This window comes from Rattus norvegicus, chromosome 4, assembly GCF_021556685.1.
Source record: "Rattus norvegicus strain SHRSP/BbbUtx chromosome 4, alternate assembly SHRSP_T2T, whole genome shotgun sequence".
NCBI classification, from domain to species: Eukaryota; Metazoa; Chordata; class Mammalia; order Rodentia; family Muridae; genus Rattus; species Rattus norvegicus.
The window spans coordinates 86,383,920-86,407,524 of record NC_141537.1 but is presented as its reverse complement, the minus strand read 5'-3'; the positions used below and the strand labels follow the sequence as shown (position 1 = coordinate 86,407,524).

At 39.5% G+C, this 23,605-nt stretch overlaps 1 protein-coding gene across 13 annotated transcripts in view; it reads left to right on the top strand.

Annotated features, from left to right (window-relative positions):
- The window catches only part of Pde1c (phosphodiesterase 1C), a 563,679-nt gene that overhangs the window by 468,104 nt on the left and 71,970 nt on the right, over positions 1-23,605 (top strand). For all 13 annotated transcript variants that reach the window (XM_087659447.1, XM_087659452.1, XM_087659449.1 and 10 more), the window contains 6 exon segments: positions 7,834-7,934; positions 10,317-10,445; positions 15,558-15,659; positions 16,714-16,834; positions 19,906-19,987; positions 22,973-23,093. In XM_087659447.1, coding sequence (XP_087515573.1) covers positions 7,834-7,934; positions 10,317-10,445; positions 15,558-15,659; positions 16,714-16,834; positions 19,906-19,987; positions 22,973-23,093 — 656 coding nt within the window.

Here is a 23,605-nt window from a genome sequence, read left to right as displayed (position 1 = left end):
TTGGGCAGTGAAAAAGAAAGGTGGGGGCAGAGTTTTTGAAAGACAGAAGAAAGGGGAGAAGGAGAGGAGAAATGAAGATAGAGGAAGAGAAGGATGACCCACCCCCATGTGGCTTTACATCACCACAGGGAGGTATGACAATCTTATAAGGGATGGATAATTACATGACAATTTGTCTTATCTAGGTGGGCAGTTTATATCAGTATTAATTGGCTCTGAGTTTATTGTGTGAACATTTTACAGAGTGAGAATTTACTGATATAAATCCAATTGAAAAATTGAAAGCTTCTAGAGTTTTGATTTTATCAGGATGCTGGGAATGGGAGCAGAGTCCTCAGCAAGAGAGCCTTGAGTTAAATGGTCTCTGTATGGTACTGGCATGACTGATTCACCTTGAGAGCTAGATGGATGGCCACTGATGGGCTTAGCCATGGAGGTGGAGAGACCGCATCAGAGAGTAGCAAGAGGTAGTGTGGGATGGAAATTGGGAACTTAGAGAGTTGGGTGAAGATGGTTTGAGAGCCCTGGGCCAAGTTTGACTGAGATGAAAATACCCCACAGGTGCCATGTGACTCATCAGCGCCGGCAATAGCGTGGGTTGGTGACTTCTTTTTTAATATTTATCACAACAGCTTTCCATGCATTTCCACATTGAGATTACCTATAGAACACCTATAGAAATCAGTTTTTGGCTTCTATTTGAATTTATAATGCGTCGAATTTTTGTTTCTACAGCTTGCACTGGGGCATCTCTTCTCCTGTGAAGTCCTCTCCTCCGTCTTAGGAACAGTTTGTTCCCTCTCAGTGAGGATCATCTCAGTGTGGCCTGGGTTAATGTGACCATGAGTGCTATATGTTTGGCACATGTCTTCTTAACTTGGGTATATGCAGCAACTAGGAATCTATATGTAACCCCATTAATTCTCATGTGCTGTCTACACCTTTGAGTACACTCTGCAAAAATTGAGCTCTGTTTGTGGATCAGTGACCACAAGTCCAGCTCCACTGTTTGGACTTGCACACAGCTTCTGACTCCACTGGTATTGATTCTTGGACTATTCTATGAACTGACACTAAGTATTTTTCCACTGATCTCTTAGAAAAACTAAAACAAAGAAAAAAGGAAAAAGTAAAACCATCACAGGATCAGCTCTCACAGCTCCTTTAGCATGATACCTTTCAGATGCTGGCTGCACTTTGGATATGCACACAATTGACGGCCTGAGACATTTGTGAATGTTTCAAAATGAAAATAAACAAAGATTTGAACATCTTGATTTCCATGATTTTGTGGGTCAAGAGAATGGCAATCTGTTCTCACAGCTCTCTATAGGCCTGTGAACGTAAGACTGTTCAGGCCTGACAAGCAGCTACAACCTAATACACAGATGCCTTTTCTGTACAGTGGCTCAGTTAGTAGCTCACTGAATTAAATTTGGAACACAGTGGAAGGAGTGGGCCTTGGGGCTAGATATTCTAGACATAAATCCCTGTTTGAAAAAATCCCTGCTTAATGGTTATTAGATATTATGACCAGTGATAAAACACTTGAGTCTGTGTACGCAGATTTCCTCCTTTCTGAAATGTGAGAAAGATTTTACCTTAAAGATAGCTATAAATAATCAAAAATATTGAGTATTTTATCCATCAATTTAAAATATATTAATACCTGATTATTTTAGAATGTCCCTCAAAGCCATTATTTTTTTTAATTTTTATCAAATGGCTCATTTTAAAAAGATACTATTAAGACGCCATTCCAAAATCAAAGAGAACTTGTTTATTGTGATAACAGAGTTTCTACTCAGACCAACAACCATATGAAATGATAATTTCATGAAAACATGGAGGAAAACAGATGTCTACACCAAAACAGACTCGTGATGATGAGGACTGAAGCAGAAGAGCACACATTAAGTCTTACCTGTGAAGACATGGAACAGATACAGACATGTCCACACTGAGACCCATGATTAAAAATGTAGGATCGTCTATAAAGAGAACTGAAGAGAGAAAACTGTAAAACTCCAAGAGCTCAAATCTAACATTTAAATGAGTGCAGTAATATGTTGCGCATTAAATAGGAAACCATTATATGATATAGATGGCAATTTTCCTCAAAATAATAGATATTAATCCAATTTTAAAAATTAATGGGTAACTTGATAACCCAAGTCTGAAATTCATATAAAAGGTATATTTGCTATGTAAGATAAGGCAGTTTCAGAAAGAAATTATATATAACAGGAAGGTAGTTCTTATTTCACTAATGCTAACATGTTTGCAAAGCTCTAGAAATAAAATGAGAAAATTAGACATACAATAATGGATTTTCAGTTTCAAACCATACACTCAAAGGTTTATTGAGCACTTACTGTGGTAAGCTGGCAATTGGTTAAACCACCTTGTGGTGATAGTATTAGGTCGTGAGGACTTGAGAAGTCATGGGATAGTAAGGTCAGAGCTCACAGAAGTAGAATTGGTGTCCTTTAAATGGAGACTCAGAATTTGCTTCCTCTTCAATCCTGACCCCTTGCTCTTCCATTAGGGGCACAGCTTTGTCCTGCTACATGGTGTACTATCACCTCTAACCAGCTGTCCACCAGGCGTGGGCTCAAACCTTTGAATCCATGACTCAAAATCCACCTTTTTTCTTTCTAAGATGATACAGTAATGGAAACCTAGCAAAAGTAACTACTGCTCATTGTCTTCTTAAATGTTTAACCAAATAGACCTTAGCATCTACAATAAAATACAGGTTCCTGTAAATCAGTTCTCAGTCTGAGGAAACTGCTCTATCCCTGAAAACTAAGTTTCTTTGGTATTTTATTATGGTTATGGTGGGCCTAGCCAACTAATACAGTAGCACAGCCAAACTGGCCTCAGGTCTAACTTCTTTTCTTGAAATTCATTCTTTTTTTAATTTAATGTGTATGAATTTTTGACTGCTTATACATACACACATCAAGTGCAGTCCTGCTGCCCATGTATGTCCACCTAGTAGAAAGTCTCATATTTCCTGGAACCAGAGTAATAGGGGAACTCTGAGCTGTCATGTGGGTGCTGAGAACAGAATCCAGGTCCTCTGCAAAAGTAGCAAGTTCTCTTTATCAATGAGCTGATCTCTCTGTCGCCCCTGGGTTTGACTTCTATGGTCAGGCATTGAAGTATTTGACCATAATTCTCCAGTTATCTTTAAGGAAAGAGAACTCCTCATATGTCCTAATCCTCATGGGTGTGTACTAGAAGGTAATGTAGTGCAGGCTGAAGCAGAAGCTAACTAGTGCTCTGAGCTCATCTAGTCAGCATATTATCATACCGATCATGCACAGTTTCCCACAGTATATCAATATGAATCAAACAGTTACAGAAAGACTCTGAAACATTTATGCTAATACGAGTTAACACTAATGTGCATCAACGGTGTCACATCCAACGATGTACTGTGCTTATTTATTTGCAGTGTATGTATGTATGTATGTATGTATGTATGTATGTATGTATGTATGTATGTACATGTGCATGTGCAGGGACATGTGTGTGTGTGTATGGGCAGACAAAAGACAGAAGACAACCTCAGATGTTCTTCATTGGGTCCTATATACGTTGTCTTTGAGACAGAATCTCCTGTTGACGATTAGGATAAATTGACTGGCCAGTGAGCCCCAGGGCTCTGTCTCTTTTCATCTCTCTAGGCCTGGGATTACAGGCACCATACATGACTTTTCTTGTGGTGCTGGGAACAGAACTCCGGCCTTTGTGTTTATATTACAAACACTTTATCTGCTTGTCCTTCTCTCTATGACCTATTGCTTGCTTCTTGTTTCTTGCTTCCTTCTCTCTCTCTCTCTCTCTTTCTCTCTCTCTCTCTCTACTATCTTTCAGTATTGGTTTGTGAAGGTACAAATAGAAAATCATGTAAAAATAGAAGCTGCTGCTCATACAGCAGAATCACAACTTAGAGTAATGTATCCTGCAGAAGTGGAAATTGACCCATGTCTGTTTCCTTCAGATTTTCTCTGTGGTACACAATTCTTCTCACCCACCCACATACCTAAGCACACAGCATTTTTGAGCCACACAAGCCATAGTTCAAAATATACCACCTCCTGGTGTCAAGGAAGCTCTGTCAGTGAATTGTCTGTGACAGATGAATTTGGAAGACAAGAAAAAAAATCAGTCAGATAATTCTGGGACAAAAATGGCTTTGGAACTTAAGTTTCTGATCGCTTATATTTTGACTTAAAATCTCTGCATTTACAGTAGTTAAGTTGGAAACGACAAGGAAATTTGAGTTATATTAAATATGAATCCCAATATTCCTCATAATGTCTTCTTCCACCTTTTCTGTTTTGACTCTTACCAAGGATGCCGTCGTTCTCACCCAGGGAGTGTTTGGTACTGGTGCAGTGTTGGGAGGCTGTGCATAATCTGTTGTTCTCTTGACTATAACTTCTTTTTATCCATTATCGTACATTCAGTTCTAAGTCCCATGGCTTCTACTTCCGTGCTATGCACACATGCTCTAAGAACCTTTCATTCTTCCTCTCTATTCAGATAAATGTTCTTCCCAGACTGTTGGGCTGGCTCTGCTGCTCTCTGGGACATAAACACTACTGACTGTTGAATTGGTTTGCAGACCTCACTCACTCTGGCTTTTAATGCCTGCTGTTTCAGAGCCCTTAGTCTGTCCGGTTGCTCACTCAGGCCAGGAACTAATTCCTTGGCTCAAGTGGACACGTCTTCTGAAAGTCCTCCTCCATGTCACTCTCTCCCCATCACTGATGTCTGGACTTTGTGAAACTGTTTTATGTCCCTCCCCTTTTCTTCCAGATATCATTTTCCCTGCTTCTTATCCCCAAGCCAGTAAGTGTGCTGATCATTGCAAGGCTCTGGCTTTAGTTTCTAAAGTACAGGTTAGGTTTTGCTCTGTGCCTGTTTGATCCCTTGCTCTTTGGGTTTATGAGAAGCTAAGTGATAACTAAGAATAGCCAATGGTATATCTGGGTGGGAAGGAAGTGTGTCTGATATTTGTAATGTGGGAAGTATTCTTTTTCAGGGCTTTCTGCTGCCTGGACTACTAATGTTTTGTGACTTGGATTTACTTAAGCGCTATGATAATTTCCCATCCACCATCATATTTTAAAACATGACATTGACTTTGTATGGCTCTAGAATAAGACTTGTATACAGGGAATGGCTCAAAAACAGATACATGACAATAGGGTGTTAGGGAAGCAAAGGTATCGGTATAGAGAGGTGCAGAGGTGTAAGCCTGTAATTCTAACACTCAGGAGGCTAAGAAAGAAAGATTGCTGTGCGTTCAGAGCCAGATTAGATGACATAGTGAGTTTGAACTTTGGTGTGAGACCCTTTATCAAGAAAAAAAAAGAAAAATGTGATATATGTTGACAATATCAAGAAGAGGTATACTATGATGTTAAACATACATAAGTTTACACAAAATTAAATAAATATAGAATATAGATAATTGAAATTTAACCTAAAGTATGACTTGGCACATGACCAATTGTCTAACTTTCAGTGCAGCTGCCCAACTAGTTTCTTCATGGATGTGTAAAGATACATGAGTTTCTACATTTAAGAAAAGGATACAGGGGCCTGAGAGATGGCTCAATGGTGAAGAGCATGGGGTGCTCTTCCAGAGGACCCAGGTTATTTCTGGCATCTGTATGATGACTCACAATCTCTGTAATTCAGTCTGATGGCCTCTTCTTGCTTCTATGGGAAGAATGTGCATGTGCTGCACAAACATACATGCAAGAAAAATGACATGTGCCACTGTGTGTACATGTGAGGAAGTCCTCTTTGTGCGTCTCAGAGATTGAACTCTTGTCCTTAGGCTTGGCAGCATGCACTTTCACTGTGCATCTGCATAGCCTTTTCATCTCATTTCAGTAATTTTTTCTTAGTCTTTTCTTTCTTTCTTTCTTCCTTCCTTCCATTCTCCCTTCTTTCCTTTTTATTTATTTTTATTCCTTGAACCTCTATTTGTAATTTTCAGGGATATTTTTAGTAGGTAAAAGATAGTATTTTTTTTTGAATTTCATGCTATAAATATTTACTAGAAATATTTGTTAAAACCGAACTGTCCCCCCACCCCTTATTCTTTACCTTAACGAAGTCATTTTTTCATAGATTACAATCATTTTCAGTATTTTCCTTAGTTAGCAACCAAAATTAACAATCATTTGAAAGAAATACTTAAAGTGGAGAACTACAAAATGTGTATGATTATTATTAACCACTTCGTATGAACATAAGCCATGCAAATATATCTCATGTACTCACTGTGTGCTTTTTTTTTCTAAGTTGGGTGATTTGAGTTCCCACTTTGTCTCTCACCAGCCCTCTGAAAACTTGACTTCCTTTTGTTTAAAGTGAAGTGGGACCATAAAAATACTCAAAGTGCATTAGTTACTCTTCTGATTCTTTGACAAGACAACCAGAGTCAACTTAAAGAGCCAGTTTTTTGGCTTATTGTTCTTGGGGACGAGTCCACGAGAGCAGAACGGAGGCACAGCAGCAAGCTCCAGAGCAGCCAGAAATGGTGCAAGTCTTTAAACTCTTGAAGCTCACCTCCACTGACTACTTCCTCCCAGACCTTCCCAAACAAGGCCACTCCTCCCAAACCTTTCCAACAGTGCCACCAACTGGAGACTAAGTACAGATCAAACTACACAGGACACAGAGTGGAGATGATAAAGTTTTACAGATCTCTGTGGATTCACAGTTGTCACATATGTTTTGACAGCCATGGTGTCTGTAACTATACAATGCATTCAACTTGGGTTCTATAGAAATGCCAACTTCATATGTCATTGTTCATATTTAATTGGTTTATATCACATCTGATCAAGAAATTGTAATGGCTGAAACCAATCAAGAGGGCTTGGAATAACCATAAAGAATGTGGTAAACATCAATTCAACCAGTGATGTAATTGAGCAGAGAGTATGAGTGGGTGTCCTATGAGTCCTGAAGGTTATTCTGTCTATACTGGGATGTCAGGGTCCAAGGGGGTACATCTGCAAGTCATGGGGTCCATTCAGTGGGACTCAGTTAAGGGAACATCCAAGAACAGAGTGGTTTTTAAGCCCCTATGTATATCAGGATTATCTGGGAGACTTGATAGAGTAAAGATTGCTGAGCCATAATTTATAGAGTCTGATTCACTGGGATTAGGTAGAGCCAGAGAATTTGCTTATATTTGTAGAAACTTCCAGATGTTGCTAATTCTGCTACTTTAGGACAGACTTCAGAAACTATTGAACCATGAGTTTGATTAGAATCATGCCCTGCAAACATCAGTTTACACAAGGAAGAAAAGTGTCTTTTCTCTACACGTGTGTCTATGCACACCGTAAAGGACATTTCTCCCATAGTCAGACATTAGTGTTTTTTACGCTTAGTGCTTGATATTGTGTTAAATATTTAATGATGTCTGTATGAAAAAGAGAGAGTATTGTGTTGATTTTTTTCTCACTGGAAGGGGAAGGTGAGAAAGAGGAAAGGAAAGAGAAATAAGGATTTTATTTTAAAGTTGGAGGAATATATGGTGAGGACATTTAAAAGTGCTTCATGTTGACTGTCACTGCCTTTCTGGAAACTCAGATCAGAGAAATAGTTCTCTCACATGTTGTGTACACACCACAAATTCACAGTCTCCTCTATGAGGAAAAGCCCATACTACTTCTTGATTGGTGGTAGTAAACAGCTGCAGGGTAGAAGGCAGAAGTGTGGGTGTATTGTATGTGTGCTGAAAGGTCTGAAGAAGAGAGATGATCTGATTGCCATGAATCTCCCTTTCAGAACTGGCTGACGGAGCTGGAGATCTTTGCAATAATCTTCTCGGCTGCCATCCATGACTATGAACATACTGGAACTACCAACAATTTCCACATTCAGACTCGGTGAGGGTTGAAATGTTTGTAAAACAGGCAGAAGGGGGCAGGGATATAATTTTAGATGACAATGAGGCATGAGCCTGTCATTTTCCTTTTATGTGGTAGCTCTATGTTGAATTTAGGAAAGTTTAATTTATAAACAAGATACAAGCCTGGGCAGCTTCATTGAACACACAGCATTTAAAAAGAAAACTACCTGCTGCTATTTCTCATATTTTATTCAGATCTGGAGTGGGTCCCCCTTTCTTCACTATGGTAATGTTTGCTCATTATTTATGTATGTTCTGTTCCTACCCTACTGGTTTCTAATGGGTGTGGTACAGGTGCATAGAGCCCCAGGTGTCATGTAAATGATGTCACTAAGCTCAGATAATCATTGAAGAGCTTCAGTTATGTTAACAATACTGATGCTTTCTTACCCTCTGGTCTCTGACCATCTGGTGGGATATTACTCTCTTCCTCAATGCTCTCATCTCTTTCCTTCTCATCCCATGACATACAGAAGAGAATATTTTCTGTGCTGTGGTTAGAAGAGGGAGTGGAAGTAAAGTAAAGGACTTAAGCTATTCTTTTCACTCCTCATTGCTTCTCCCCAAGTAGAGTGGTCTGGGCTGCTCGAAGCATATTTTTGTCATCTGTTTCAAGTTCTTTAAATTTAGGCGGATTCCCAGAAGACCAGATAGAAACTTAGAGAACAGAGACTACAATGATTCATACTTGCCTAAGGAAGAGGGGTGGGTAGGGCAATTGCCAGAAGCTTGTTTGGAGACCCAGAACAAGTCCAGTCAACCCACGGAAAACCTGTAAATCACAGGAGGTAAATAGGAGTTTAATGCCACAAAATAGACATCTCCCAATATCTAACTTTGGAATGGAATTAAAATATTGATACATTGGCACTCAGCAAAGCTTTGTCCAGTTCACCTGAGCACAAGCCATCCCTGTTTAGAAAACTGTGGCTAGAGCCCTTCTCCTTTGATAGACAAAGTGTTAAGCCTAAGACTTTGAAGGTATTCTAGACTTAGGCCATGGTTTGGTTATCAGTAGGTAGACCTTATCTTCAGGAGTATCAGTCTTGTTATCAGAAGGACTGTTACTTCTACTATAGTCCTGTGACGTTGCTCTGGAGCTCTGACACTTCTTATCTATAGCCACAGTGCCCTTTCTGAGAAAAAAAGTGAAATGTGACACTTCTATAGAAAAGCAAATGAAACTCAAGACGGATGATCAAAATGTGAATGCTTCACTCCTTCTTTAAAAGGGGAACAAGAATACCCTTGGCAGGGAAGAGAGAGGCAAAGATTAAAACAGACACAGAAGGAACACCCATTCAGAGCCTGTCCCACATGTGGCCCATGCATATACAGCCATCCAATTAGACAAGATGGATGAAGCAAAGAAGTGCAGGCCGATAGGAGCCGGATGTAGATCTCTCCCGAGAGACACAGCCAGAATACAGCAAACACAGAGGCGAATGCCAGCAGCAAACCACTGAACTGAGAATAGGACCCCCGTTGAAGGAATCAGAGAAAGAACTGGAAGAGCTTGAAGGGGCTCGAGACCCCAAAAGTACAACAATGCCAAGCAACCAGAGCTTCCAGGGACTAAGCCACTACCTAAAGACTATACATGGACTGACCCTGGACTCTGACCTCATAGGTAGCAATGAATATCCTAGTAAGAGCACCAGTGGAAGGGGAAGCCCTGGGTCCTGCTAAGACTGAACTCCCAGTGAACTAGATTGTTGGGGGGAGGGCGGCAATGGGGGAGGATGGGGAGGGGAATACCCATAAAGAAGGGGAGGAGGGAGGGGGATGTTTGCCCGGAAACCGGGAAAGGGAATAACACTCAAAATGTATATAAGAAATACTCAAGTTAATAAAAAAAAAGAACATTAATAACAACCTGTAAATACAAAAAAAAAAAAAGAAAAGCAATTTAAGATCAAGTTATGGAGGCAGCGTGCAGATAGTAGTCATGAGGTGATATGTACTTTGAGAATTACAACTAAAATAAATTCACCAGGGGATTCAATGAATTAAACGCAAATTTAAAGATTAAAGCTATTCTAAAAATACTAAGGAAGTTTAACACACTGACATTTTAAGAAGTCACTCTTGTGACTGGTGCAGGTAATTGAGGTCTGGCTATAAAGCAGGTTTCAGCATGCTCAGGCTGGGTATCACACATGGCACATCCACATATTTATAGTAAAGTGCCTCACTTGTATCTACTGATAATGTGTGATGTTAGTTTGTGCTATTGGTGACCCAAAAGATCATTTCTAAACACAGGAAAGAGTGACAACACACCATAACCCGTCAGAGTAAGCCAAAGGGATCTCAGCTATGTCTCATCCTGAAGGAGTTTGTGTTTCTCTCTGTTCAGGTCGGATCCAGCTATCCTGTACAATGACAGATCTGTACTGGAGAACCACCACTTGAGTGCAGCCTACCGTCTTCTCCAGGAAGATGAAGAGATGAATATTCTGGTCAACCTCTCAAAGGATGACTGGAGGTAATATGAGGTGACAGATTTGGAAGCCACAAAGGGGAATGTGGACAGATGGGGTGTGTTGCTGCTGAGGAAAGACACCTCATCTAAGCTTGACTCTGCTCTCTCACAAAAAGCCCCAAAGCTTGCTAACATGGCCTATCACATCTTTATGAAGAGTAGATGTACCACTTCTGGCTTTAGTTTTGTTTTTATATTTTCTTCTTTTGTTTGGATACAATTTTGTCCAAAAACAAGTGATATTCTGTTTTCTTTCTGGGGTGATCTTCAGCTTCCTTTGCTCTTTCTGTCCCCAGTTGGTCAGAGCAGCTGAACTTCTGCAGCCTGGAATAAGACAGATCTGTTGACCTTAAAGCAAATCCACACACAAACACAGGCATCCTTGTTTGTCTTTAACCCTGCATTATAGGTGATTGTGTATAAATAATAGGACCACAAATAATAGGAATAGCTTAAATCGTTTGAATATAATCTCTGACTAATATATTATAAAACCAAGTGATTCAAACCACATGGGTGAGTTAATGTAAACACAGTCAAATTAGTCCCTTGAAAATAAGTTTACTGAGGTGTATTTGTGCATTCACTGTCTATACCTGTGCCTCTTGCCACTGTATCTCAAAGAAATAAAATATTAAGAAGACACGTAAAGCATCCTGTATTTGAGATATCAGAGCATCTTAGTGGAAATAAATAAACACAGTAACTGTGGGAAGCTAGAGTAAGAATAGTAATTTCATGAGGGCAGAAATAACCATCTCACTGAAGAAACCCATAAAATTGAAAACAACAGAAAATGTTGAATACCTAGTAGCTAGTTCTTTGAACTAATATCTGATACCTATTTATAAAACTAATATCTAGTTCTTTGAAAAAGCAACAAAATTGGTAAGCATCTAACATAACTGAGCTAGAATATATATTACCACTATCAGAGTCTATGTATTTCAAATATGTAAGAATATATAAGAAAATATAATAATATTTAACATGTTTGACAGTTTTGATTAAAATGAGAAATATTTTGCAAAATAAAATTTATAAAACCTCACCTAAGACATAGCAGATAATTTTAATATTACTGTATCTATTAAAACAATTGAGGTTCCTGTCAAAAATCTTTACAGGAGGAATCTTCTGTCTTCGTGTGTTCTCTCTAACAAAGTCTTTTTCAAAACAAAAAAGAGATCATAACAGTATTATCTATAAATTATCTGTAAACTTTTGAAAGAAGCAATTACTTTCTAGTTCATTTCTAATCCACATAATTTTAAACACCATTCATTTATGAAACAATCACAAAATGAATATTGGGGACCAGTAGATCCCAATGAACATAAATATATCAATCCTAGTTAAGTATTTACATTTAAAATAGAGTTATACGAAGATCCTGCTATGGGTAGTGTGGCTAGATTTGTATCAGTCAATTGGGCCACACTGAGCCTCGATATTTCTTTGTAGAATATTCAAGATCTTTCTATGAATCTGTTTTTAGTTGAAGCTAACTTATAAAAGAGTGGACCCAGTAAAGCAGACTGTTATTCCTAATAGAAGCAGGCCTAATCTGAGGAGCCAATGGTTATACCAAATGCAATAAAGACTCCCCCTCTCCCAGATAAGATCAAATTCTCTCCTCCTTCCTGAACCTTGAGTCTGTTGAGGCTTTTGACTTAATTATATCATTGGCCCCAAATGCATTATGACCCTAGTCTTTTTAACTTTCATAAATATTGAAGTTAATTTCAAGGCTGAGGATGTAGCTCAATTGGTAGAGTTTTTGCCTAGCCTTGAAGAAGCCCTGGCTTTGGTACTTAGTCCTGTATAAAATTGAATTTATAGTGCATACATGTAATCCTAGCACTAAGAAACTGGACACAGGAGGATGAAAATTTCAAGTTTGTCTACCCCTACATAGAGAGGTCACAGCCAGTTGGGTACAGGAAGCACTGTCTTACAAACAAGTGGAAATTTTATAATGAAATTTTCATATATATGTTTGTGGGGTGTGTGTGTGTGTGTGTGTGTGTGTGTGTGTGTGTGTGTGTGTGTCTGTGTTTATAACATCAAAGAACCTTGACAACTAGGGAGAATTTATCCTGAGACCTCAAGGTTAATTTAGCACTCAGAAATAAATAAAATAATTCACCATATTAAGAGCAAATGAGCAAGCAAAGAAAGCTAAATGTTTTTGTTACACACCTATAATACCATCACACTGGAGACTGAGGCAGGAGGATCCAGAGCTGGAATCCAGACTGAGCTATGTCAGGCTAGCAAGTGCCATTGAGTAAGACATTTATTTAAAAAGCTATAAGCAAGCAAGCAAAAAGAAACAAAAACAAACCCACAAAATATCTACAAAAATAAATAACATGGTCATTTCACTGGGTATATCCTCAAAACTTGAAAAACAACATTACTTATCAAATATGAACTCTCTTCAAATAAGAAACAAAAGAGAGCATACAGCATCTCCAGAGAGATACAGGGCACCTGGGTAACATCAGTGTTCATGGTGAAATGCTCAACTTTCCTCTGAAGTCTGGGAACAAGATTAGGGCGCCTAATCTTATACTATATTGTATAAAGTGTTTCTGTTAACAAATGAAATCTTAAGACTATTATTGCAGCTACTAAACCTGTAAATGAATTGCATAAGGCTAATAAAGATGAAGTTAATATAAAAACATGATAGGCTAGCAGCTAGCCATTAGGAAATTACATTTAAAATTCCTGAAGTCAGTGTGAAGATTTCTAGGAAAACTAAAAACAAAACAAGTATATGACTCATCTCTCCTACTCCTTTGAAATACATGAGAATAGCACTGAGACACCTGCACACTAATCTTTATCTGAGACCATGTTCACAAGAGTCAAGCTATGATTCATCTAGACATCCATCTTGGTGGGAAGGGTGCTGAGGGCTTGCATGCCACAGTGCACCATGTTTGCTTTTTCCCCCATGGGAATCAAACTCAGATAACTAGACTTGGGGGCAAGTGCCTTCAGCCACTGAGACATCTTGCTAGCTCCTATGGTGGAGTTTTATTCAGCCACAAAGAAGAATGAAATATCTACTCAGAAAAGTAGATATTAGACTTTTCTCCAGTCTACAGAATCTAGATTAAATAAATGATACATGACATAAAAGTAGAATGATGTCTCCTTCGAGAGAGGAGGGAAGAGCAACAAGGGGAAATAATCTAAGAACAATGACAATCATGTACATAGGACCATACTGAAAGCTGTCACTTTGTATACTAATTAAAAGTTCTTTAGTGTGAAGGTCAGAGGTCAATGTTAGATGTCCTCCTCAATAGAGCTCTACAGTACAACAGCTTTTTGATTTTTTTAAGTCAGCAGCCTTCCTTGAACCTGTGAAGTTCACTTAGTAGTACTGTCTGGACAGCAAGCCTTAAGGATCCTTTTGTCCTGCTCCCTCTTCCCTCAGTGATAGGTTACAAACATGTCTTGTTACACCCAGCACACAGATCCTTATGTTTGCCTGCCAAGCACTGTATCACTGAGAAATCTCTCCAGATTCTTCACTCCTTGATTCTTGACAAAGGTGTTATGTCACATCAATGGGGAAAGTATCTCCAGCAAATGGTGTTAAGACAATTGGTTATCTATGGAAAATAGTTAACTTTGACTCTTACCTCAAACTATACTCAAAACTCAACTCAAACTTTCTCATAAAACAGAGCACAAAACCTAGGTAAGCTGAAATAGGTCAACTGGGAAAGTTCCAAACTGAAGAATAGAACATAGCTCCTTGGTTCAGAATGCCTACTACTGGGTTGCAACCAGTGGTAGGCATTCTGGGTTTGTTCCCAACATGGTGGTAACAGTGGCAAGAATATTACATCAAGGCACAGCAATACCTTCAGGATTCTTAGAACACCAAAGGTGAAAATCATATTTAAAAAATAATAAATTTGACTTAATGAAAATTAAAGTGTTTAGAATTGATATAATTGATGTAATTAAACTTTTTGGAACTGATATAAACTACAAAACCAGAAAAGAGTGTATACTGTGCATATTCTACTGCAGTTTAGTATCCAGAAGCATAATGTACCTAGACAATTCAGGAATAAGTAAAACCTTATTTTAAAACGTGAAAATAATTGAAACATGGTTTCCTAAGAATTGATATTCAAATGGTCAAAGTACATAGTAATTGGCCAAAAATTCAAATCAAAATCACACTGAGACACTACTGCATACACAGTAGAAGGCCAGAGTTAAAAGCTAACAGCAGGCAAGGAAAAAAAAAGCTAGAACTTTAACACACTTGTCAAATATGTGATGCTAAACAGTCATTCTGCAAACGGTCCATAAAGAGAGGAGCACACAGATACTCAGAGAAGATTTATTGTGCTCTAAACACGTGTGGAATAAACCACATAGCCATCAGCTGCTAAATGGATGCCCATCTGAGAAGCAAACCCTTTAACTCACATTTCAGCACCACCGTAACTTTCCCTGTAGTTTAATTCTCCAAATGACAGATATATCATATTCTGTTCTAAACATTCATTTTATTTGTATATTGTGTGTGTTCGTGTGTGTGTGTGTGTGTGTATGTATGTGTGTGTGTGTGTGTGTGTGTGTGTGTGTGTGTGTGCGCACGTGCTTATGCTCTTGAGTAAAATAGGTAAGAGGTGATCTAACTGATGTGGTTGCTTAGAATTGAACTCAGCTCTGAAAGAATATTAAATGCTCTTAACCACTGAGCAAGATCTCTATCCCTGGTATCATATTCTTCTTCTTTTTTTAAAATTTATATGATTTTACACACTGTTGTGTTCAGACGCACCGGAAGAGGGCATCAGATCCCATTACAGATGGTTGGGAGCCACCATGTGCTTGCCGGGAATTGAACTCAGGACCTCTAGAACAGTCAGTGCTCTTAACCTCTGAGCCATCTCTCCAGCCCCCTGTATTATATTCTTAATAAATCATTCTTTAGTTCTTACCACTGCAAAGACTAACATTAGATTTGAAATGTCTGAAACAATTAACTGATTTTGACCAAATGTTGCAAAACTAACTTGGATTTTTGTTTTCTTTGCTTTCATGCCTTTTCTCCACGGGTGTCCCCAAAAGGGAGTTTCGAACTTTGGTAATCGAGATGGTAATGGCCACAGATATGTCCTGTCATTTCCAACAAATCAAAGCCATGAAGACAGCCCTGCAGCAACCAGAAGCGTGAGTTGTGTGACATCATGTTCTCACAGGGCTTTGAACTCAAATCTGAACATGTTATATGTAGATAACATATCACCTTCAGGTTAATGGTTGGGTTATCTCAGAAAGTAGTCATGTCTGGAACACAGAGCTTGAACATCATACAGCATCTCCCAATAAGTTACAGGCTTACGAGAGTAAATAGAAGACATGGTGCCAGTTTGCCCCAATTAGCATCATTTCCCTGTTAGTAATTAAATGATCAAAGATAACTAAAGAAAGTACTGTTTAAGCCACCCAATTAGACAAGATGGATGAAACAAAGAAGTGCAGGCCGACAGGAGCCGAATGCAGATCTCTCCTGAGAGACACAGTCAGAATATGGCAAATACATAGGCGAATGCCAGCAGCAAACCACTAAACTGAGAACAGGACCCCCGTTGAAGGAATCAGAGAAAGGACTGGAAGAGCTTGAAGGGACTCGAGACCCCATATAAACAACAATGCCAAGCAACCAGAGCTTCCAGGGACTAAGCCACTACCTAAAGACTATACATGGACTGACCCTGGACTCTGACCTCATAGGTAGCAATGAATATCCTAGTAAGATCACCAGTGGAAGGGGAAGCCCTTGGTCCTGCCAAGACTGAACCCCCAGTGAATGTGATTGTTGGGGGGAGGGCAGCAATGGGGGGAGGATGGGGAGGGGAACACCCAAATAGAAGGGGAGGGGGAGGGGTTAGAGGGATGTTGGCCCGGAAACCGGGAAATGGAATAACAATCGAAATGTAAATAAGAAATACTCAAGTTAATAAAAAAAGAAAGTACTGTTTAGATTTTTTTAATCTGGCTGAAAAATGCAGAAGAAAATAGGTTAAATGAGAAGTGCCTTGTTCAGTAAATGCTGAAATGTTCATTCATGAACATCGTGGCAGTCCTTAGAAGCAAATAGTTGTTTCCTCGACTCAGTGTCAAGTGAGTTTGATGAAGGTAAACGGAGGGGATTTTAAAGATGTTCGAACTCCAGTATTTGAAGTGTGTGGTGACCACGTGCTTGCCTGTGTTGGGGTTGCAGAATTGAAAAGCCGAAAGCCTTATCCCTCATGCTGCACACAGCAGACATCAGTCATCCTGCGAAAGCGTGGGACTTGCACCACCGCTGGACCATGTCTCTCCTGGAGGAGTTCTTTAGACAGGTACCTTGTGTCTTGCTGGTCATCATTGCTGGTATTCGATACTTTGAGTATCAAATATTTTGGCACCTCTTTGGCAAGGACCATAGAGGACGTTGTTATTCCTCTAGGGGCGGGGGGCTTTCTCACAGTTGTTTTATTTCTGTATATGTAATGTTTGGATTTTATCTGAATTCTGATTCTCAAGACATTGTGAAATGCATTCTGTCTTTGGTGTTTCTGCTTAGATGAAGAAAAGTGTTTCCTTGTGGCAGTCTCTTGTCTGTCATTTTAATCCCCCAACCCCTTTTTAGCCTAATGAGTTACCAAAAAGGTTATTTTGACTCATATCTCTTTTTTTGTCTTTTTTATCTGGGGGTGGGATGGGTTGTCTCTTTTGATGGATGAGCTATGACACAATGTTTCAAAACAAATATGTGGCAAATTGGAGTCAAGAAATCACCAGGAATTATTGTTCAAGTGCATTTAAATGTAGCTGCATCTTCAATCCAGAGTCATGTGATCTCTAAGAACAGACAGTCTTGAATGAGCTTACATTGCTTTAAGACAAATGCAAATGTGTACATATAACAGAATGAGAGAACCAAAACAAGTGCACAGCACCAAGACAGAGGTCTTCAGGCTTAGGCTTGGTTCTCTGGTCTGACACAGCTGCTGGCCTCCCCTTGACAAGAGCTGCTACACAGACACCTGGTTTAAGACATGAGACCTCAGGTCAGTCTATGAAGATTATAGACTTAAGTTACTCTTAGTTCATATCAGTAAATGAACTCAGCTCATTCTTGATCATTCGCAAAGGGGAGAATACAACATAGGTTTTGAGGACCCTAGCCCCCATATATCAATACTCACTATCATATGTCCCCATTATTCCCTCAACTGACTTAGGATAGGCTTTTTCTCTGAGCCTAAGTTTATTATCTGCTGCTATAATACCATACCTGAGGCAGGATAATTTATAAACAATAGAGATTTACTTAAATCATGGCTTTGGAGCCTAGGAACCCATTAGCCTACATCAACACCCAATGCAGCTCCTTATTGCATCTTAACAGGGTGGGAGCATCACGGGGCAAGTGTGCTAACTCTGGTCTTTCTACTTTAAAGTTACTGACACCTTCAAGGGGTATTAACTAATGTAATCGTGTAATCATGAGAGAGCCATCCTCATGATCTTATATTATCCATTTTACCTCCCAAAGGCTTTGCCTCTAAATACTATTAACATATGACTTTGAAAATTAAGTCTCCATCACATTAGCTGTGGAACATAGTAGTTATCCTGGGCTTGGGACATAAAATGATGCTGACACTCTTACTTTTACTATGCTTGTTTGAATGGGAAAATAATAGCACAATAATTTCTGTATGTATTTTTTTTCTAATTGCACATAGTGTGCCAGTAAGTAGAGCTGGAGTTAACAGTCACAAAACCCTGAAACTGTCCATTGGAGATTTGATTCCAATTGGTTTGGTGCCCAGGACTAATAAGATCACCCTTTTGATTATCTTGCCTTTTGCATTATATGAGATTTGTTTTTGAAGAAACAGAAAAGGTTTGGATGAATATTCTTAAGAACCTTTCAGCATTAAATATCCTGTGTTCTTTTCAAGTGTCAATACCAGTGGGAGACCAAGTCACCAACACATTTTATATTCAGTCATTGTCATCGTGGTCTACCTTACTCATTGTGTCAGTTAAATACCTTATATTTTATATGTAATTTTTAAATATGTGATTCCCCATTGGAGTGACAGTTGTTTCTATTTCTATTTCTTTCTATGCATTAGAACTTTTATTCCATAAATGCTGATTTTTGTGTTATTGGATTCTTGGCTCTTTGTAGGTATTAGGCCCTCATAGTATGTGATCAGTACAAAGCCTCCTCTTAGAAATCTACCTCATGCTTCTGCTAGACTCCTTATCTGACCCCTTGGTGACATTAATTAGAAATAAGTATCCAGGTGTTGAGACAGTGTTTAAGTTTTTGAGTGTTACTGATCTGTTGATAATGTTCATTATAATTACAGCATGCCAGCTAGAACAAATTCTCTCCATGTTTCTCCAAGCTTACTTTAAATATGGTTATCTTGATGGCAAGAATAATTCTTTAAGTAGTTCTTTTATTGGCTTATATGTATTTTTATCATTTGTTCTCATGATAAGCCCTTCATTTAACAGAATGAAATTTGTGAAATAGCACAGGACAGGGACCTTCCTAGGACCATACACCCACAGCAGCAAAACAAGGCAGGATTCAAGCATAGAGGGTAGACATTATCCTGAGCGAGTTTCTTCCTATGGGGAAAAAAAAAAGAAGGAAGAGCATAATCCACTGACAGACATGAGGTATACTCTTCTCCTTCCTCTGGACCTGACAAAGATTGAACTTCTGCTTCATGTTTTTAAAGGCTACCTCCAACAGTAGTTAGACATCCCATAGTGCTTATCCCATAGTGCTTGTATTAGAGTAGTGCTTTTTAGTGCCCCGAAGACTCTTTTGGCCAAACAATTATGCTGTGTTGTTTTCTAATTCCTGGCTCTTTCTAGTCCACTTTTTATGACAGACTAAGCATTAGGACTGCAAATACAAAAACACTTACTCCCGTTGTGTGTGGCTTTAGGTGATGTTAGAGGACAAAGCCACATCAGTTAAGTTTGATTTTCCTGTTGGACACTGGCTCACCACTGGGGGTTCAGTGGCTAGAAAAAGGCCACAGGTAGCTACAGGAAAACTGTGGGAAACACAGCCATTCTGACTGTGATGTTGGCTCGAGGACACAGGACACATGGACTGCTGCCTAGTTTTCCCTAGGGAACCTATTGCTACCCAGTGAAACTTTCTTTGGGACAGCATGAGCCTTTGCATTCAGAGGGAATGATTGTTCTCCGGAAGCCACCATACTTGGGGTCTTTTGTTTAAAGAAGCAGGCCCCCCCAGGACTTATTACACAATGTAATAGCAATCATTAAAATAAAAATAAGTGGCCTAAGTGGTTGCTGGGGTTGTAAATAGAATCTGAGCAGCTCAGCACACTGTTCTTTTGTTCACCATGACCTTCTATTTTTCTAGGGTGACAGAGAAGCTGAGCTGGGGCTGCCATTTTCTCCTCTGTGTGACCGAAAGTCAACCATGGTTGCTCAGTCACAAGTGGGTAGGTATTTGCCAGCAGATTGGAAGGGACATCAGAAGATACATATGTGTAAAGATCAGAGCCACTGGGCTTGGGGATCCTAGCTAGGACTCTGGTTCACTGTTCCTAGTCTTTGGCAGAGTAGAGTTCTTTATTTCTCTCTAGACTGTGACTGGTTCTAGAAGAGATTACACAGAGACATTCTGGGGTTCTCATCATTCCTGCTGAAAGGAAAGGGAGCTTCAACTTCCTGAGGTGATGGCCATGCCTACCGTTGTTAGGAAGCCTGTTTTGCTTCAGCTGCCGTTGTGCTTCAGTAAGAGAAGTTGTCTCACCACCATGCTTCTTCTGTCCACACTTGGGACTGTCCTTCCAAGGAGGATGCTTTCAAATTGTTTTGGTTTCTTTATTCCTCTTCTGCCATACAAAAAAGAAGAAGACAGAGAGAGAGAGAGAGAGAGAGAGAGAGAGAGAGAGAGAGAGAGAGAGGAAGGAGGAGGAGGAGGAAGAGGAGGAGGAGAAGGAAAAGGAAAAGGAAAAGGAAAAAGAATCACTATAATAATGCATTACCAAAACCCTCAGCTGTGGGAGAGGAAACCAGTGTCACACATAAATAAATGGCATGAGTGAACTCTACTTTTGAAGAGTCTGCTATCACACAAATAATCAATTTACTAAGGAATCACTGCCTTTTCTTATACATTTTGGGAACAGAGCTAGGATCTCAGATACTCTAGGCTAGGCATAAATAGGCCATTTCGCTAAAGTTAACCTTGAGCCCAGGCTAAACACGAACTGATTGCAAGGATCTTGGCTTCCTGACCTTCCTATCTTTGGATCTCAACTGCTAAGATTAAAAATGTGTGCTACCATGCCTGGCCTCTGCTTCAACTTTATGGACCATTCACTGTTGTGTTTCATCATGATGTGTCTTGGGTTCGTGTTAGGTACTAGGCACTGCTAACATTAAAATGGATGCTATAAAGTAAAAATGAAATGAAATGAGCCTAATTATACATGGTACTTGCTCTCAAATATATTATTAAACCACTATTAGACAGTGGGTGAGATGTTAGGAAAACAAAATGTGTTTATAGAATTATGGGTGTTAAAGTTGAGAAACTTTTACAATGGAATACAAAGACAGTGTATAAGCCTTCAGATGTGGGTAGTCCACACAGAGTTAGTAAGTACTCATATGTGAGCTATATCTGAGGAAGTATTCAAGCAGTGCCTAAGTAGGTTGTAATAGATATTGGTGCATGTTAGCAGTGGCTTAGTGGTGGATAAAATAACACTGCAGATGGGAGCTAGAGAGAGCAGAGAGATTAAAGCTCCTTAACATGGTCAGGGAATTCTTAGCTCCAGCATGGCAGGAAAAAGGGGTAGGGAATTACTTACAGAGAGACATTATAGAGAGAATCAGGCAAGGATTTTACATCACACCAAGAATAACATATGCTTATACTTTCCTGTAGGAAATGGGGGCATATCCAAAGAATTCTGTGTGTCATCAAATACTGCCATTTGAGCTCACAATTAAATTGCAGTGAACTGCAAAACAAATTTTGTTAACAGTATTACTTGATCAGATGAACAGTTCTTCTTTTGTGGGTTACATTACAGGATGTTTAGCATCCTTCTCTGCTGAGTATCATCAGCACCAGTAGCACTATCTCCTTATTAACTGTGAAAACTAAATACTCATTTCTGCATTTCCAGATACCCACTCAGAGGAGTGGGCAGTGTCTCCCTTGGCTGGTATTTAATTTCCTTCCTTACATGTGACTATGATGAGTTAGTGCCAGTGTGTGTTTATTTTCACTCAGTGAATCACAAATACTCGTCTAGTTTTCTTTTCTTCGTGTATGTGTGTGTGTTAGGGGCGTTATTAACATAATCACTGTATGTCAGCTTTTACTAACTCCTCAGTATAGCCATTTTAAAAGGTATTTCATTAATGAGCCTAACCCAGTTTCTAGCCCTTTTCTTCTAACTCTTCCCATCTGTCTTCTCTCATTTCTTCAGCTTTGCTGCCTCCTGGAAAAATCCCCCTAGAGCCACCCTGCCCATTGTGCTGTGCTATGCGTGCCTTTGGTACCCAGGTTACAACAGCTCAGTTTCTTACATTCTGCTTGAACTGTTGCAATCACTCTAACAAGATTTTCCTCCCTTACTCTTTCCTACTTACTCGCTGCATAAACCATATCAAAGAAAACTTGAATATATCAGCACGAAGACACATGGACATCTTCAGACCAGCCTACTACTCCTCCGATTCTAAACCCCAGGAGCTTCCTTCCCTAAACTATGAATGACTGCCCACTTCAAACCTCTCTTGTCCCCCAAGGTCCAACGCATTCTTTACACATAGTCATTCCTCAGAGACCTCTTGTGTGCTTTCCCACCTCGGAAACTTCCTCTACCCAGAGTGAATAGCCATATCTCTCTGGCTACCCATCCCTCAGCATTCAGCTCAAACATCACAACCACCACACAATTGTTCACTGGTCTCTATGGGAGCAAAATGTCTCCTCTCCATTCTCTTCTGTTTCTTTTCTATGAGCTGCCTTCTTCTGAGCTTCTCCTTTGGCCCTGCAGAAACTCTTGGGGTCATTTTTGTGCACTCTAAATCTTACCTATAAATTCCCTGAGGGCTATTCCATTGAATTATTCATCTTCAGCATTTTACAAAACCCATCACAGTGCTTATTACATAGCAGGTATTAAATTATATGTTTAAGCATTAAATTGAATCACTTATTGAAAAGTTCTGAGGAAATTATATAGGGGAAAAGAAACTGACTCATGACATTCAATAAGAATGAAGCCCACTAGCTCTTGGCTGATTTGGAGCTCCTATGTAGATGTGGTGTTTGTTTGCTTGGTTGGGTGTTTGTTTGTTTGTTTGTTTGTTTTAAGGAAAGACTACTTGGTTTCTAGTGGAAAATCTGGACTGGTCCCTGTTAACATATAGCTATCTGAGTCACTGTGGCTTCTCTGTAGGTTTTATTGACTTCATTGTGGAACCTACCTTCACTGTGCTCACGGATATGACTGAGAAGATTGTGAGTCCATTAATCGATGAAACCTCCCAGACTGGCGGGACAGGCCAGAGGCGATCAAGGTCAGTTGGGAAAGTTTGAAACCTGGGTGGAAAGGGAAAGCTCTCATTGTGTGGTATCACAGTGAGCTGTACCTCTTTTACTTCTTACAAGGGACATGTCTAACTCCTTTTCTTTCAGAGGATTTGGGATGAAGCTGTGTTCTCTAGGATGACCCATAACAGGTGGCCCAAGGTCAGAGCAGAATGCCCCCACTCTCTGAAACCATTGTTTCTACTAGCACTGATGATAATCCTTCTCCTGTTGGGCAGTCAGCCCCTGCTCCTGATTCTCTAGATGATCATGCTTTGGATCAGATGTCTTAGGAGAAATGAGGCTGGCTATTATCTCTAAGTTCAGGAAGAAAGTAGAGTGCAGATTTTAAAAAATATATAATGAAACACCTCAAATTTAAGCGTTTTCAAGTGCCATGGGTCATAGCATAAGGCATACAGATATCAGAGTAGAACAGAGTAGAGGTCATGCTACATGGCCTGTGATCAGGCTTAAAATCCTGACTCCATTAACTTGTGGA